Below are 16,708 nucleotides of genomic sequence, written 5' to 3'. Positions count from 1 at the left end.
TCAATGTGGAAAAGGTTGGAGATGAAAGGGAGAGAAAAATAAATGATAATTTAAAATTCAAAAAAAGTAACTTGAGACTCTACAAAAAACAAAAATATTTTCAACCAAGCTAATAGGATACACAATTATAATGAAGTTTATGCTGGTAAAGGGGCAAAACTGAAAACTGAATGAGGCTTTCTCTGCCACAGGTATGAAAACAAGGAAAGGATAACAATGACTTATAGTGGAAATTCTGTTGGAAGTAGAGGAAAATTTAGGAAGAGAAATGAGAGTGATGAAAGAAATTCATGCAAAAAGAGCCAATAGTTTGGTAAAGGAGGCACAAAAAAATTAGTGAAGAAAATAACTCCTTTAAAAATTGAACACGCCAAAGGGTAAAAGAGGTACAAAAATCCACTGAGAAGGTGAACAAATGAAAGGTACTAAAATTCACTGAAGAAAAGAACTCCTTAAAAAGCAAAGTTGGCCAAATGGAAAAGGAGGTACAAAAGCTCACTGAAGAAAATAACTCTTTAAAAGTCAGAATCAGACAAGTGGAAATTAATGACTTTATGAGACATCAAGAAACAACTAAACAAAAAAATTTTTTTAATGAAAAAATAGAAGAAAATGTTAAATATCTTGTGGGAAAAACAACTAAAATGAAAAACAGATCCTGGAGAGTTAATGTAAAAATTATTGACCTATCTTAAAGCCTTATCAAAGAAAGGGCTTAGACATCATCTTTCAAGAAATCATCAAGGAAAACTGCCCTGATATTCAAGAACCAGAGAGTAAAACAGAAACTGAAAGAATTTACTGATGACTCCTGAAAGAGATCCCAAAATAAAAACTCCCAGGAATATTATAACCAAACTCCAGAGCTCCCAGATCAAGGTGAAAATATTGCAAGTAGCCAGGAAGAAACAATTCAAATATTATGGAGCCACAGTCAGGATAACACAGATTTATAGCAGCTTCTACATTAAAGGATCAGAAGGCTTGGAATATAATCTTCTGGAGGGCAAAAGAGCTAAGATTGCAACCAAGAATCCCCTACCAAGCAAAACTGAGGATAATCTTCAGGGGAAGAATGGATATTCAATGAAATAAAAAACTTTCAAGCATTACTGATGAAAAGACCAGAAGTGAATAGAAAATCTGACTTTCAAATAGAAGACTCAAGAGAAGCATAAAAAGACAAAACAGCAAAGAGAAATAATAAGGGTTTCAATGAGGTTTAAACTGTTAGCATTCCTATATAGGAAAATGATACTTATAACTCCTAAAACTTTTCTCATTATTAGGGCAGTTAAAAGGAGTATACATACAAAGGACACAAGTGTTAAGTCTAATGTGATGGGATAGTTACCTAAAAAAATAAAATTCAGGAATGAGAAAGAGAAATGCACTGGGAGTAGAGATGCAGAAGAGCTTTTACAGTGAAGGGGAAGATGGGGGAGACAGGAGTGGGGAGGGGACCTGAACTTTACTCTCATTGAAGAGAGAATAACATACACACTCATTTGGGTATAGAAATCTATCTTACCTGACAGGAAAGTAGGAGGACAAAAGAGAAGGGAGTGGTGATAGAAAGGAGACTGTATTCAAGTAGGTAAAAGAGAGAAGTAAAATACTTTTGAGGATGAACAGGGTAAAAGGAGAGAGAGTAGGATAAACTGGGGGGAGGGGGGGAAGAAAGGATGAAGGGACACATACAATTAATAATCATAACTATGAAAAAAACTTTACAGTACAAGTTTCTCTGGTAAAGACTTCATTTCTTCAAATATATAGAAAACTGAGTCAAATTTAAAAAAATAAAAGCCAATCTTCAATGGATAAATGGAAAAATTATATGAATAGGCAATTTTCAGACAAAGTAATCAAAGTTATTTATAAATCATATAAAATGCTCTGAATCACTATTAATTAGAGAAATGCAAATTTAAAAAAATTCTGAGGTATTACCTCACAACTATCAGATTGGGTAATATGATAGAAAAGGAAAATGACAAATGTTCAAGGGGATATGGAAAAATAGGGACACTAATGTACTGTTGATAAGGTGTATACTAATCCAACCATTCTAGAGAGCAATTTGGAATGATGCCCAAAGAGCTATTAACCTGTGCATACCCTTTGACCCAGTTCTATAGCTACTACCTCTGTATCCCAAAGAGATAAAAAGCAAAAAAGAAAAGGATATGTATGTACAAAAAAATCTATAGGAGCTCTTTTAGTGGTGACAAAGAATTGGAAATTGAGGAGATGTTCATCAACTGAGGAATGGCTGAACAAGCTGTACACAGTGGTGATGGAATACTATTGTGCTATAAGAAATGATGAGCTGGATGCTCCTAGAAAAACCTGGAAAGACTTATGTAAACTGATGTAAACTGAAATGAGCAGAATCAGAACACTGTACAAAATAACAAGACGATAACCTGTGAATGCTGTGAATGACTTAGCAATACTCAGCAATATAATGATCTAAGCAATACAAAGATCCAATGATGAAAAATGCTATCCATCTCCAGAAAAAGAACTAATAGAATCTGAATGGTGACTGAAGCATACTTTTTTGTTTTACTTCTTTACTTTCTTTTTTTTAGTCTATGTTTTCTTTTGTAACTGACTACCATGGAAATATGTTTTGCATGACTGCATATATATAAACTATATCAAATTGCTCGCCTTTGTAATTAGGGGTGGGGGGAGAGAGGCAGGATTTAGAATTCAAAATTTTGAGGAAAGAATGTTGAAGTGTTTTTACATGCAACTGGGGGGGGGAAATAAAATATCAAATTATCATGAATGAATGAATGAACGAATGAATAAGTGAATGAATGAATGTAAACAAATAGATAGATAGACAGATAGATAGATATAAAGATAGATAGACAGATAAATAAACAAAAAAGACTATCCTTCCTAGATTTCATAGGAGTCCAGATGGCAACTGCTTCCCCATAATGATGATCTGAGCAGAATTCTAATCAATGTCCTGGACAAAGAAATCCCTTTAAGTTCCTTTTACTGTTCTTGAGCCAGCCAGTTCTTTTAGTCACTATTTAACAATACTGAACTAAAATACTGAAAATAAAATACTGGGTAGTGGGCTCTATATCACAAAAAAGAATTCACAAAGGGGAAAACTAGTCAAATTAAAGTGACAAAAATAATAACTGGTTTAGAGAATTAATGCTGGGACAAAGCATTCCAACTTTAGGAAAATTATCTGAAACTGTTAATGAAAACTTTTTACTCTGATGGGAGGCGAATATTAAAATGATGTAGCATAATCAAACAAACAAGCTTTCATTGAGTCTACTGTGTACCAGTTATTATTCAAGGCAACAGAGATTTTTAAAGAGTGAAACAGTCCCTACTCTTGAGAATTTTATATTCTACAGGAAGGAAACAAAATGTAAACAAGGTGCTTAAATATAAGGCCACTAGCAGCTGGGGGAACTGGGAAAGTCATCATGTAGGAGGTGGAACATAAATTGCATTCTGAAGGGGAAATTTTGGGAGTCAGAAGTTAGGAGGCAATTGGGGATAGTGGATGTCCCATGCAAAGGCACAGAGATAGGAGATGATGAAAGTTAATTTTTGCATGAGTTCAGACAATCAAGAAGAAAAGAAGGTTTCTATTCTAATTCTAATTTTCAAATGCTCTAGTAATGAAGTTTCATCATTTATAAAATTTCCCCAAAGACATTATGAATTAAAGTAGCTATTTTAGCTCTAAAGGCACACAATTCATAAACATTCAACATACGTTTCATTTTCAGCTCCATTGGTCTTGCTTTTGCGTTGTTTTTGCTCATTATTTGCTGGAGGGGTCTGTCCCATTGCAGGAGGTTTTCGTTTTGCTAACATTTTTCTTTGTCTCTCTATCTCTTCCCTCTGTGAGTTTATCCTTTCCTGTTGCCTGGAGATAGAAATAAAAATGTTTAAGTTTCACTAATAAATCTATGAACCAGAAATCATACTACTTCTAGATTTTAGGGGGGAAAAGTCATACCCTGTAAATAAAATACAGATATGATGCTTAACATCTTTTCAAAAACTTCAGTGACTTACAGCAGAAAATCCTTTAGTTGAAATATAGTGAAAACAACAATTTAACGCATTTAAAAGAGCAAATTAGACTGAGTTTATGACATCCAAAGAAAGAAATTAATTCTAGGAAGCATATATTTAAGGAGGTAATGATCCCATTGAGAGGCAGCATTTTACCATAGAGTATATTTGGATTAAGCCCTATTTCTAAAACATACATACTCTGTTCTATTTATCAAAATTTACCAATTATTTGAAATGACTCATTTGAATGGCAAGATAATTACGAGGTTCTAAATACTTTGTAATAAGATAAAAAAAACTTTTTTTTCATTACTTTAAGTAATTGTCAAATCTAGGAGACAGAGTCTGTTTAGAAATGAACATTTTTAACAAAAACCATTGACTGATTACAAAGTGATCAAAGAATATGAACAAACAGTTCTCAAAAGAATATTCATAAGCCATTAACAACCATGTAAGAGAATGGTACAAATAAAAATCACTAACATGTCACTGTACAGTAAATTTAACATATGTGACATTTTAGAGTGTGAGTTTCATTCAGAATTCTTTATGTAAAGCCAAATTTGTGTAATGTGAATTTATGGAAAAGAAAAATTGTCTGTAATCATAACTGTCTTATCATTACACCTTTACCTGTGCCTTACATGTTTAACACTGTTCTTTATCCTCCACTGTGACCCCTAATTTCTCCATCCTTCAGTTCTTTAGGTTACCCATCACTCCACAAGCAGCTATATTCTCTTCCCTTCCCTACCCTGTCTTGGTGAATGAGTTCAACTCTACACTATCCTTTATACTCAAACTCCATCATCAATCATATCTTAACAAACTCAAACCTTGGATTACTCCTAGAATCCACCACCTTCACAACCCTATTTATATACTGCTGAACAGAGCAGGATGAAGTTCAATGGTAACTGGGTACACTACAAGTTTACATAATCTTTTTTTTTTGGAGGGCAATTGGGGCTAAGTAACTTGCCCAAGGTTACACAGCTAGTTATTTTTTGGGTGGGTGTTAAGTGTCTGAGGCAGGAACTTCCTGACTCTGGGGCCTGTGCTCTTACTCACTGCACCACCTAGCTGCCCTAAATTTACATAATCTTAACAAGGCTCTCACTGTAGCAAGATAATCCTTTTACATGTCTTGAATTGACATTTCCCACTCATCACAATGGATATCCCAAATCTTTTCATTTCTGCTCAAGTATCCCAAAGCCTCCTTCTCCCTGGCCTATCAGTTGAGGACTCTTGTCATATTTCACCAAAAATAACTGAGGTCATTGAACAAGAGCTCCCTCTTCTTTCTTCTTTATGTCATCATTCAGACATCTTTCCTCATTATCTCTTCTGTCATCCCTGGCCCTCATTAAGAGGTAACTTCTTGCCAAGGCAAATTCCTCAATACTAAACTTTGCTTTCACCCTTGCTACAATACATTTCTCCCTCTTTTATACTCCTTAAATCTTTTGTTTCTCCCTATCTACTGGCTGATTATAAGCACTCCAATAGCTTTCATCCTAAAAAAAAACACAACAAAACAATTAATCTCACCTGCTAGCTATCATGCTATCTCTTCTTCCTCTTCTCAGCTAAACTTTTTTTTTTTTTGAGGGGGGGGGGGGGGAAGAAGGCAGGGCAATTGGGATTAAGTGACTTGCCCAAGGTCACACTGTTGGTTTTTTGTGTGTGTGTGTTAAGTGCCTGAGGCCGGATTTGAATTCAGGTCTTCCTGACTCCAGAGCTGATGCTCTATTCACTGAGCCGCCTAGTTGCCCCTCAGCTAAACTTCTTGAGAAAGGCATCTAAAATTGGTGCCTCTACTTCCTCTCTTGTCAGTCATTCAGTCAACAAATACTTATTAAGAGCTTTCTACATGCCAGGCAAAGTGCCAAGAGCTAGGGGTACAAAACGAAGCAAAAGATAGTCCCTGTTCTCAAAGAGCTCATAAGATAACAAGCAAATGTGTACAAACAAGCTATATACAGAATAAGCAGGAAAAAATTAAAAGAAAGAAGCACTAAAATTAAGAGAAGATAGAAAAGGCATGCCAAACGATTTTGGGTGGTCCATGAAAAATGCAGAGGGTATTTTTCTCTACATTTTTCGTGGGCCACCTGAAATCTTTGGCAGGCCACAGTTTGTACAAACCTTTATAGAAGATGAGAACTTTCCACCTTTAGTTGGAACTTAAAGTAAGCAAAGGGAAGTCCACAGGTGGAAAAAAGGAGGGAGAACATTCCAGGTATGGAGGGGAGTCAGAGAAAATGCCCTGAGCTGAAAGATAAGAGCATCTTGTTTGTGGAATAGCAAGGAGACAAATGTCACTGGACAAGAGAGAGCATGTAGTGTACAGTGAGTAGGAGTGGAGTTATAAAGGGTTTTGAATGCTAAACTCAGGATTTTGTATTTTAATCTGGAGGCAATAATAGGGAGCCACTAGAGTTTACTGAACAGGGGTTGACATGGTCAGGCCTATGCTTTAAAAAAATACTTTAGTGGCTGAATGGAAGATGGACTGCATTGGCAAGAGACTTAAGGCAGACAGACTTACAAAGTAGGTTGTTCCAATAGTCCAGAAGTGAGATGATAATGTCCAAAGTGGTAGTAGTATTAGAGGAAAGACAAGGGTGTGGTGGAGAGAGCTGCAAAGATGAAATGGATAGACTTTGGCAAGAGATGGGATATGGAGGATGAGAAATAGTGAGGTGTTCAAGATAACTCCTAGGTTGTGAGCATGAGAGACTAGGAAGATGTTGCCCTCTATAATAACAGGGAAGTTAGAAGTGGGGAGAGCTTAGTGGGGAAAGATAATGGATTCTGTTTTGTACCTGCTTAGTTAAAGATGTCTACTGGACATCCAGTTTGAGAGGTCTGAATGGCAGCTGGAGATTCAAGATTGAAGGTCAGAAAATTTAAGGACAGGATAGGTAGATTTGAAAATCGTCAGCATAGAAATAATAATTACAGCCACAGGAGCTAATGAGATCACCAAGTGAAGTAATATAGGAAGAAAAAAAAGAGTCCAGGACAGAATTCCGTAAGACACCTACAGCGAGAGGACATGATCTGGATGAAGACATAGCAGAAGAGATTGGGAAAGAATGGTTGGACAGGTAGGAGAGAAATCAAGAAAAAGTGGTGACTTGAAAACCAAGAAAGAAGAGAGTATGAATGATCGATATAGTCAAAGGCTACAGAAGGATCAAAGAGAATGAGGATTGAGAAAAAGTCATCTCCTCTCAATTGATTCTAAACTCATTACAATCTGGTTTCCAGTCTCATTGAACTGAAACTGCTCCATCTAGTATCACTAATGACCTCTTAAACGCCAATCCTAACGGCCTTTTTCTGAATTTTTATCCTTCTTTACCTTGAAGAACCACTGACAGACAGTGTCATTCAATCTCTTCTGAGTACTTTTCTCTCCAAGTTTTCACAACATTGCTATCTTTCAATTTTCCTCCTTCCTGTCTAATCCTTCTAAGTCTTCCTTTGCTTGTTCTTCATGCAAGTGACATCCACAAACCATGGGTGTCTCCCAAGGCTCAGTCATGGGCCCTCTTTCTTTTCTCTCTATACTATTTTGCTCAGTGATCACCTCACCTCATAGTGATTCATTTATTCTTCTTATACAAATACCTCCCAGATCTATTCTATCTATTCATAATCTCTCTTCTGGGTTGTAGTTTTGCATCACAAATTTCCCTTTGGACATCTCAAAGTGGTTATAACAATCATCTCAAATTCAATTTGTCCAAAACAGAATTCATTAAACCAAATCCTCCCCCTTTTCTAACTTCTCTATTATTTTTGAAGGGTACTACAATCCCTCCCATTACCCATTCTCAACTCCTCATTCCTCAGGTTAATATATCCAATATAATGCCAAGTCATGTAGTTCCTACCTTTATAACATCTCTCAAATACATCAACTTTCATCCACTCACACAACCACTACCCTGGGTCAGGCTTTCATCCCTTCATACCTGGACTATTACAATACCCTGCTGGTTTGTCTCCCTACTTCAAGTTTCTTCCTATTCTAGTCTCCCTTCCATTCAGCTGTCAAAATGATCATGGTCAATACAGGTCTGACCATGTCACTCTCTCCTACTCAATCAAAACCAGTGGCTATTACCTCCAGGATAAAATATAAAATCTTTCAACTTTTAAGTCTCTTCACAACCTAGGCCTTTCCTACCTTTCCAATCTCCTTACAGTATATTCCCCTCCACGTACTCTACAACCTAGTAATGCTGGCCTACTTGCTTGCTGTTCCTAACATCAGGACACAACAACTCCCAAATCAATACCTTTTTACTGGCTGCTTTTCTTCCTCTTCCTGGTTTCCTTAACGATTTAGGTCAAATCTATCTTCTGCAGGAAATCTTTCCCAGTTCCTCTTAACTTCAGTGACTGCCTACTGAGATTACCTCCAATTTATCTTGTCTATATCTTACATGTATATAGTCATTTGCATATTATCTCCCCCATTAGAATGTGAGTTCCTGGAGGGTACAGACCATGTTTTTGCTTTTCTTCGAACCTCCACTACTTAGGACAGTGCCTGGCACACAGTAGGCACTTATTAAGTAGTTGTTCATTAACAGACTGATTTGACTCCAAAAAGCCCAGATATCCCATAAACATTCTAATAAAGTTCTAAAAATGCACAGGAAGTCACAGTAATTTAAAAAAACAAATCACTAGGTAAAATGGTACCAAGTATCTTCATTAGTTCTAGGATTCCACAAGACTGACATAAGCCTTTGAATGTTCTGAGTGGAGACAATTAAAAAAAGGACCTACAGCCCTTGTAGGGCTGTAGACACAACTAGGCTGTCAGAGACACAACAGGAGTCAGAGACAAAATAAAGCCCACCATAGCAGGCAGGAGACAAGTGTCCAGGTAGCCAATGCTGAAGTAAGAACAAGAGAAAGAGCTAACAAAAAAATCATGATTCTTGCAGGATGCTTGCTACTAATTCAAGTGATTACATCTGGTTACCTGTTTGGACTACAGCAATGGAAATGGTCAATTCTCTTTTTAGGACAGCCACTTATTTAGAACAGGAAGGACAATTGTACTCAGACTATAGTGGAAACAGAATTAAACATGACCTGATCAACCTGTTTAAGAATATGGAAGGTAGGGTGGCTAGGTGGCATAGTGAAGGCCTTGGAGTCAGAAGGAGATGAGTTCAAATCCAGCCTCAAACACTTAACACAAAAACTAGCCCTGTGACTTTAGGCAAGTCGCTTAACCCCAATTGCCCTCCCCCCCCAAAAAAGCAAAAAATTAAAAAAAAAAAAAGAGTATGGAAAGAACTCCTTGACAAAGCTGGAATCCAGAAACTAAAGTTGGAGAAAAAATGCTCAGTAGTATAGTCTGTGTTCTGGTATTGCTAGGTCTTCCATGCTTCCCGTTTTTGTTTATGTTTTTTATTATTTCCCTTTGGATAAATTCTGTTATTTTTTTCTAGCTTGAAAAAGTAATCTTTTGGTAATATGAATGGTATGACACTAAGAAAATTAAGTAGTAGTGTCATGTTTCATTGGCAAAGTTTAACCATGAATAATTAATACTTCTCCAGTTAATGAGTTCTGTCTTCAATAAAGAATGTTTTGTAGTTCTACTCACAGAATAGATAGAATGTTAAGTAGAAAACCCAGTATTTTATACATTAGATATTTTGAATGTAATTTCTCATTCTCTTCCTGCTGAGTTTTGTTAGTAACATGCAAAACAAATTATATCTGTAGGTTTATTTTATCTCCTGTAAAGTGCTAAAATTAGCTTTTTCAATTAATTGCAGCTGACTCTTTAGGATTCTTCAGATTGACCATCACCTCATAGGCAAAAAAACAATAGCTTTTCTCCCCTCAATAAACATGCTCATGGTGTCCATTTTTTTCTCTTTTTTTGGCTATAGCTAGTCTTTCTAGCACTACATCAAATAATAATGGCTATGAAAGGCATGCTTTTTTTTTTTACCCTTGATGTAATAGGAAATGCATGTAGACTTTCTCCATCAAATGTAACATTATTTTTTTTAATTTTGATAGCTATAATTTACCAAATAAGGGAAAATTTCATTTATTCCAATGCTTTTTTTTTTTTAGCATTTTTAAACAGGAAAACTGTATTGAGAAAAGATCTTCTAAAACATCTAAGGATATAACCATGTGGCTTTCGTTATTAATAATGTTATATTTAGTTTCTGTAGAGTGAATCAATTTTATATTCCTACTGTAAACCCTATTTGATATAGTAATACTATTTTTAACATATCTTGTACCTTTTTCACAGTATTTTAATATGTTCTTATTCAATAACTGTTAGTTATGTATTAATGATACATTAGTTTAGAGTTTTGTTTTTACTAATTTGTCTCTCATTGGTATAGGAACAAGGAGGAGACTATATAATGAGTTTAGAAAAATAACTTCTATTTTTACCAGAGTTAATATAAATACTGTATGTAATCCAATGTTCTTTGAAGGTTTCATAACATTAATTTGCAAATCCAACTAATTCTGGTTTAATCTTTTACAAAAGTTCAAAGAAGAATAACATTCTCACTACATTTTACACACATGTAAATGCCTTGCAAACCTAGCACTATATAAAGGTTACCTATTATTATTATCAATGGGCAGTTAGGTGGGTCAGTGGATAGAGCACTGGGTCTGAATTCAAGAAGACTCATCAGGGGCTGCTAGGTGGCACAGCGAATAGAGCACTAGCCCTGGAGTCAGGAGGCCTGAGTTCAAATCCTGGCTCAGACACTTAACACTTACTGTGTGACCTTGGGCAAGTCACTTAAGCCCAATTACCCTGCCTTCCCCACTCCAAAAAGACAAAAAAAAAAAAAAAAAAAAAAAAGAAGACATCTTCCAGAGTTACAAATCTGGACTCAGACACTTAACTAGCTGCATTATCCTGGGCAAGTCACTTAACCTTGTTTGCCTTGGTTTCCTCATCTGTAAAAGGAGCTGGAGAAAGAAATGGCAAACTACTCCAGTGTCTTTGCCAAGAAAACCCCAAATAGGGTCATGAAGTCAGACACAACAGAAAGGACTCAACAATAATAATTATTAATATTACTTATGGCCTGTCCTTTTCTGATAAAAAAGTTTATTAAAGCAATCAACTTCTTGTTCTTTAATTGTGGTATTTTATATTTTAGTAAATAATCATCTATTTAATCTAAGTAACCCATTTTATTGGCATATTTGGGTAAAATAACTATTCTGTTTCCTTTGTCTTCACAACTGATGTGAATTTTCCTTTTTTGATATTTTAAAGATGGTTTTCTTCTCTATTATACCGTGTTTCCCTGATAATAAGACACTGTCTTATTAATTTTTTTGGACAGAAAAACACCAGAGGGCTTATTTTAATGAACATTGACAGCAATTTTAATAAACTGGTAAATGTGAACAAAAAATGTACCTTTATTCAATAAGCAAATCACTGGGGAAAAACAGGATGACGCGCTCACTGCTGCAGCTCTGATTGGATGCAGCTCGGAGCACGGCGTGCATTTCATGGGGGGGGGGGGGACCCATCACAGCTCCGAGATCGGAGCTGTGAGGGTGTAGCGCAGGGGATCACCTTCACTACGGTAACAATCTCAATAGGGCTTATTTTCGGGGGAGGGCTTATTTTCGGGGGAGGAATCTTACACAGTAAGGGGAGGGCTTATTTTCGGGATAGGTCTTATTATCGGGGAAACACGGTACTATTCAATTTTATTAAATCAAAATCTCATTCTATTTTATTAACTCAAGTAGTTTTTGCTTTTAATTTTGTTAATTTTTGATTTTCAAAATTTCTAATTTAATGTTTAGTTGGCTTTCTTTTATTTTGCTATTTTATTAGTTTATTTGTTGCTTTTTCAGTTTTTTTTGGTTTTATACCCAATTTATTGATATTTTATTTTTCTCTTCAGTTGATAAGAATGCTTAGAGACGCATATTTCCCCCTAAATCTGAAAAGTTTTGGTATGCTATGTCTCACTTTTGCAATTTTCTAAAAAAAAAAAAAAACAAAAAAAAAAAAACCAAAAAACTATTGCTTCTAATATTCAGTCTTTGACCCACCAATTCCTTAGGAATAAAGTATATAGTCTCCAATTAATTTTTCTGCAATTCACTTTATTATATAAACTTTTATTGTATCAATCAAGAATATATTGAATATTTCTCCTTTTCTGCATTTTAGTGGGGCTTTTATGCCCTAATCTATGGTCAATTTTTGTTATGATGCTAAATGTACAAGTGAAGAACACACACCCTTTCTGTTCCTATTTAGTTATTATTTCTAACTTTCCTAAAAAATTTTTCAGGTAATTTCTGATCAAGAAATCTGAAAAAGTCTTGAACAGGAAGCAAACTGAGACCATGATAGCTACCACCATTCTCTAGAGTTCACTTGAATTTTAGTAGAGTTTATTCTAGTCACTTCTTTTTAAGTGTACTCATCTCTGCATGAATACTTTGATTTCCAGTGTTGGTTGTTAGATTCTGAAATTGTCTTCCACATATAAGGCTGATCAAATTCATGTTCAGAATTACAAGAGTTAACTGTGTATTTTCCTCCAATCTTTCTTCATGTACTTTTATCTCCCATTTCTCCTGTTCTCATCTTTACAGAAAAGGGGGTGGTGAAAGACGATTCTACTTAACACAAGTGATTTATAACTGAAGTGATCTACAAAATCACAGGATTTTGTTCTTTTTTTCTCTTCGGTCTCTATCCTCTGACCTTACAGTGTTTTCTATGACAAATCCCTCAGTAATCTTACCCTCCCTGTCACCATCTATTTTCCAAATGAGCTTAATATATTTATATATTTTTGGTATAGACCAAACTGTTGAACTTTCCGCAGTTTAGAAGAGGTTCACATGGTACTTTTCTTCTCACTACCCCTCCCCACACCAACATGTTTCTCAATTTTCTACCTAGTGCACCACTAATTATGTGAGGAAGAAATATTCTTCCACTTGCTCTTGATTTCTTCCCTAATATATTTCCTTTTCTTTCTTCTATTAAGATCCTCAAAACAGAACAAAACCTTGTCTAGTACCCTGTAAACAGTATTTCACTCCTTTATAATCCTGGAAGACATTTAAGGGAAGTTTTGCTTTTTTTAGTCTATTTGATTAGCTTCTCCAATGTTCCATTTTCCCCTGAATTCTCTATTTGTGTTTCAAAATTTCTATGCTGCTCTGGTCTTTTTCTATCAGAAATGCATGAAAAGTCCTCTATTCTATTAAAACTTTTGGAAGGTAATTTCTATTTTAGTTACAAGCTTTTATTGTCTCTTATAATATCATATCCCAGGCTATCTATTCCTTTACAGTGATAGAGTTAAAATTCTGAGTGACCATGATATTCATTTTTTTACATGTTATTTCTTTTTTCTGGCTGGCTACTTGAAGTTCTCTTTGACCTGAAAGCATCAATTTTGGCCAAGATATTCCTGGGAGTTCCCATTTTGGGTTTCTTTCAGGAAATGACTAGTGGATTCTTTCTATTTTCACTGTGCCTACTAGTTCTAATAGATCTGTCTTGGCAGTTTTCTCTGAAGTATGATATAAAGGCTTGTTTTTGCTCATCATTTTCAGGTAGGAAGATGACTCTTGGATCACTTTTCCAGGTCAGTTAAAAAAAAAAACTACCATTATAAATCTTGCATTTTCTTCTGCTTTTTTTTTTCATCCTTTTGATTTTATTTTAATATTTTTTTCACCTCATGGAGTCACTGCTTTCTGACAGGCCCATTATAATTTTGAGGGAGTCCAATTCTTGGGTAAACCTCTATCACATTCTGATATAAGCTGCTACCTCTCCTTTTCCAGTCTTTTGATCTTAGTTCTAATTTCATTTAGAAGTATATGTTATAGCTCTTGTTCTTCTAGGTATTGTTGTGGTACTTTTTGCCCAAGTAAATCTCTTCTCTAAAGCTCTACTTGGATTTTCCCCTTATTCTGGATTTAGCCTTTGGACAAGTCAGTCCAGTATTTCCTCACCAAGTTTGTCCTTTTCTTCTGTCTAGTCCAGTCTGTTTCTGGATAAGGATTATATTCTTGAGGCAGACTCTCCTTCACCTCAAACTTTTGAATGGTATAGACTGACCTCGCTTGGTTCAGTAAGTTGTGGCTAAGTCCTACCTCCCACAGAATTCCTGGCTGAGGGCTCAGTTTCCTTGGGGCTCCATTTAGGCTTTGTCCTTAGCTCTTTCTCTGTTTCCTTCCCTTACACAATCCCAACCCTAAAAATGACTCTATCCTTTCCTAAATCCCTGAAAAGCCCAAACCAAATGTTGGCAAAGAGACTGATGGTGGATCTGCTTTCCAGTTTTCCCAACAATTCTTATCAAAGTGAAACACAGTGATTTCCTAAGTCATTTATGTTTTCAGGTTGAGTTCATTAGTTTGGATTATCCCTTGTCTAGTCTGAATCATTGATAATATGATTTTGTATTTACTAACCAATGCCAAATGGTTTTGATAATTACTGAGGTAAAGTCCGGAGTCTAAAAATGCTATTCCCTTCCCATTTCTACTCTTTTCATTATTTCTCTTTGATATCATAGGGCTTTTTTTATGCTCCAAATAAATTTTATTATTGTATATGGCTCTATAAAATAACTCTCTGGTTGTTTGGTATGGCATTAAAATTAACTTTGCATCGTCATTTTTATTATACTGATACAGACCAACAATAAGCATTAACTATTTCTGCAACTATTTAAGTTGTTCTTATTTCTTTACAAAGCATTTTGCAATTTAATTTCTATAAGTATTGAGTATGGTTTGGCTGACAGAGTCCCAAATAATTTAAGCATTTTGTAGTAACTTTAATTGGAATCTGCCTTCCAATAGCTGGCTCTTGGATTTTCCTTTTAATATGAGATGCTATTGATTTTTGAGAACTTGTTTTGTAGCCTGTAACTTTGTCAAAGCTATTTATGATCTTCATTAGCTTCTTTGTTGATTCCTTAGGATTTTGTAAATAAATCATAATGTCACCAACAAACAGATGGCTTTGTCTCCACTATGGCTACCTTTAAACGCTTAATGTATTTCTCTTAACTTTTCCTTTAGCTGGCATTTCTGGAACTGATTCAAATAAGCAGTGAGGAAGGAGACACACAAGGTGGTTGAAATATCCAAACCTTTTAACCCAGAGATTACATAGCTAGACATATAGCCTAAATATATCAAGGACAAGATGGCTTCACAGACATCAAAAAAATGTACAAAGAACTATAATAAAAGTAAATGCTCATTAAGTAGGGAATAGCTAAATAAAGTGCAATACATGAATGTAATTACTCCACTTAAAGAAACTATGCAGGGACGGGGGGTGTGGAGTCAAGATGGCAGAGTAGAAGCAAGACCTCCCTGCTGCTCCGGCTTCCACCTTCCCCAATCCATGTAAAAAGGGGACTCTAAACAAACTTTGGAGCTGCAGAATCCACAAAATGACACAGAGAAGCTAACCTCCTCTTGAGGACAGCCCAGCAGGCCGGCAGGAATAGGCCAGCAGCAGTGCTCTGGGAGCCAAGCTCAGCCCCACACCAAGGCTTTAGCCCCATGGCAGGCCTGACCAGCCACTGGCCAGAGGGACTCCAGATCAGCAGCAGCTGTGGCCATTTCCAGATTTATCAACACATAGTTGCAAAGCAGAAAGTGAGAAGTCAGTGCAGTTTGGACTTTGGGACCCAGTAATGGGAGTTTGTGGCTTTTGCCCCCGGGGCAAGAAGCTGCTGAGACGCTGGCACAGCCAGTCACAGCGCCACATGGCAGCTTCAGCTCCTGGCCTGCAGAGTGTAGGGGGACCATTAGTTATGTGAGTTCAAATCTGGTCTTAGAAACTAGCTGTGTGACCATGGGAAAGTCACTTAATCCTATCGCAGTTTCCGCATCTATAAAGTGAGCTGGAGAAGGAAATGGCAAACCATTCTAGCATCTTTGCCAAGAAAACCCAATTAGGTCACAAACAGCCACACACAACTGAAACAAAAATGAACAATAAACGGCAAAGAGAAAACAATTATCAATCCTAGCTGTAAATGTGAATGAAATGAATTCACTCACAAAATGGAGAAGGGTAGATAGAATAGGTTAGAAAGAAGAATCCAACACTATATTATTTAGAAAAAAAAGTCCTTAAAAAATAAAGATTTACACTGGTTAAAATAAAGAATTTGAGTTGGATTTATTATTTTTCAAGCAAATACAGTAAAAGCAAGGGATTACAAAGATATGAGTACAAACAACAGTAAAAATTGACATAGCTAAAAGACATAAGCAGGAAAATTACATTTTGCTCCAAGTATCCAGAAATAACAAATACCAATATTTAACAGCATGTACATTGCATCATATGAAGTGAGGATACACTAGAAGCCTTCTTGGTGGAATAAAGGATGTCCACTATCCCAGTTATTGTTTGATATAGAGCACACGAGAAATAGAGTAAAACTGTAATTGCTGAGGATCATATTATATTCTTTTCAAACCTAGACAAATCTTTTTGAGGGAGGGAGGGAGGGAGGGAGGGAGGGAGGAAGGAAGGAAGGAAGGAAGGAAGGAAGGAAGGAAGGAAGGAAGG

At 35.9% G+C, this 16,708-nt stretch overlaps 1 protein-coding gene across 4 annotated transcripts in view; it reads right to left on the bottom strand.

Moving 5' to 3' along the window:
• TLK2 (tousled like kinase 2) overlaps positions 1-16,708 on the bottom strand; it is a 188,758-nt gene that overhangs the window by 46,444 nt on the left and 125,606 nt on the right. For all 4 annotated transcript variants that reach the window (XM_069076230.1, XM_069076229.1, XM_069076232.1 and 1 more), the window contains one exon: positions 3,767-3,919. In XM_069076230.1, coding sequence (XP_068932331.1) covers positions 3,767-3,919 — 153 coding nt within the window. The remainder of the gene's footprint in view (positions 1-3,766; positions 3,920-16,708) is intronic.

This window comes from Petaurus breviceps, unplaced genomic scaffold (genome assembly GCF_028583685.1).
Source record: "Petaurus breviceps papuanus isolate PSGF00001 unplaced genomic scaffold, PetGlider_PUasm1.0 90925, whole genome shotgun sequence".
Lineage (NCBI taxonomy): Eukaryota > Metazoa > Chordata > Mammalia > Diprotodontia > Petauridae > Petaurus > Petaurus breviceps.
Note: the sequence above shows the minus strand (reverse complement) of the source record. Positions and strands in the feature narration are given on the sequence as shown.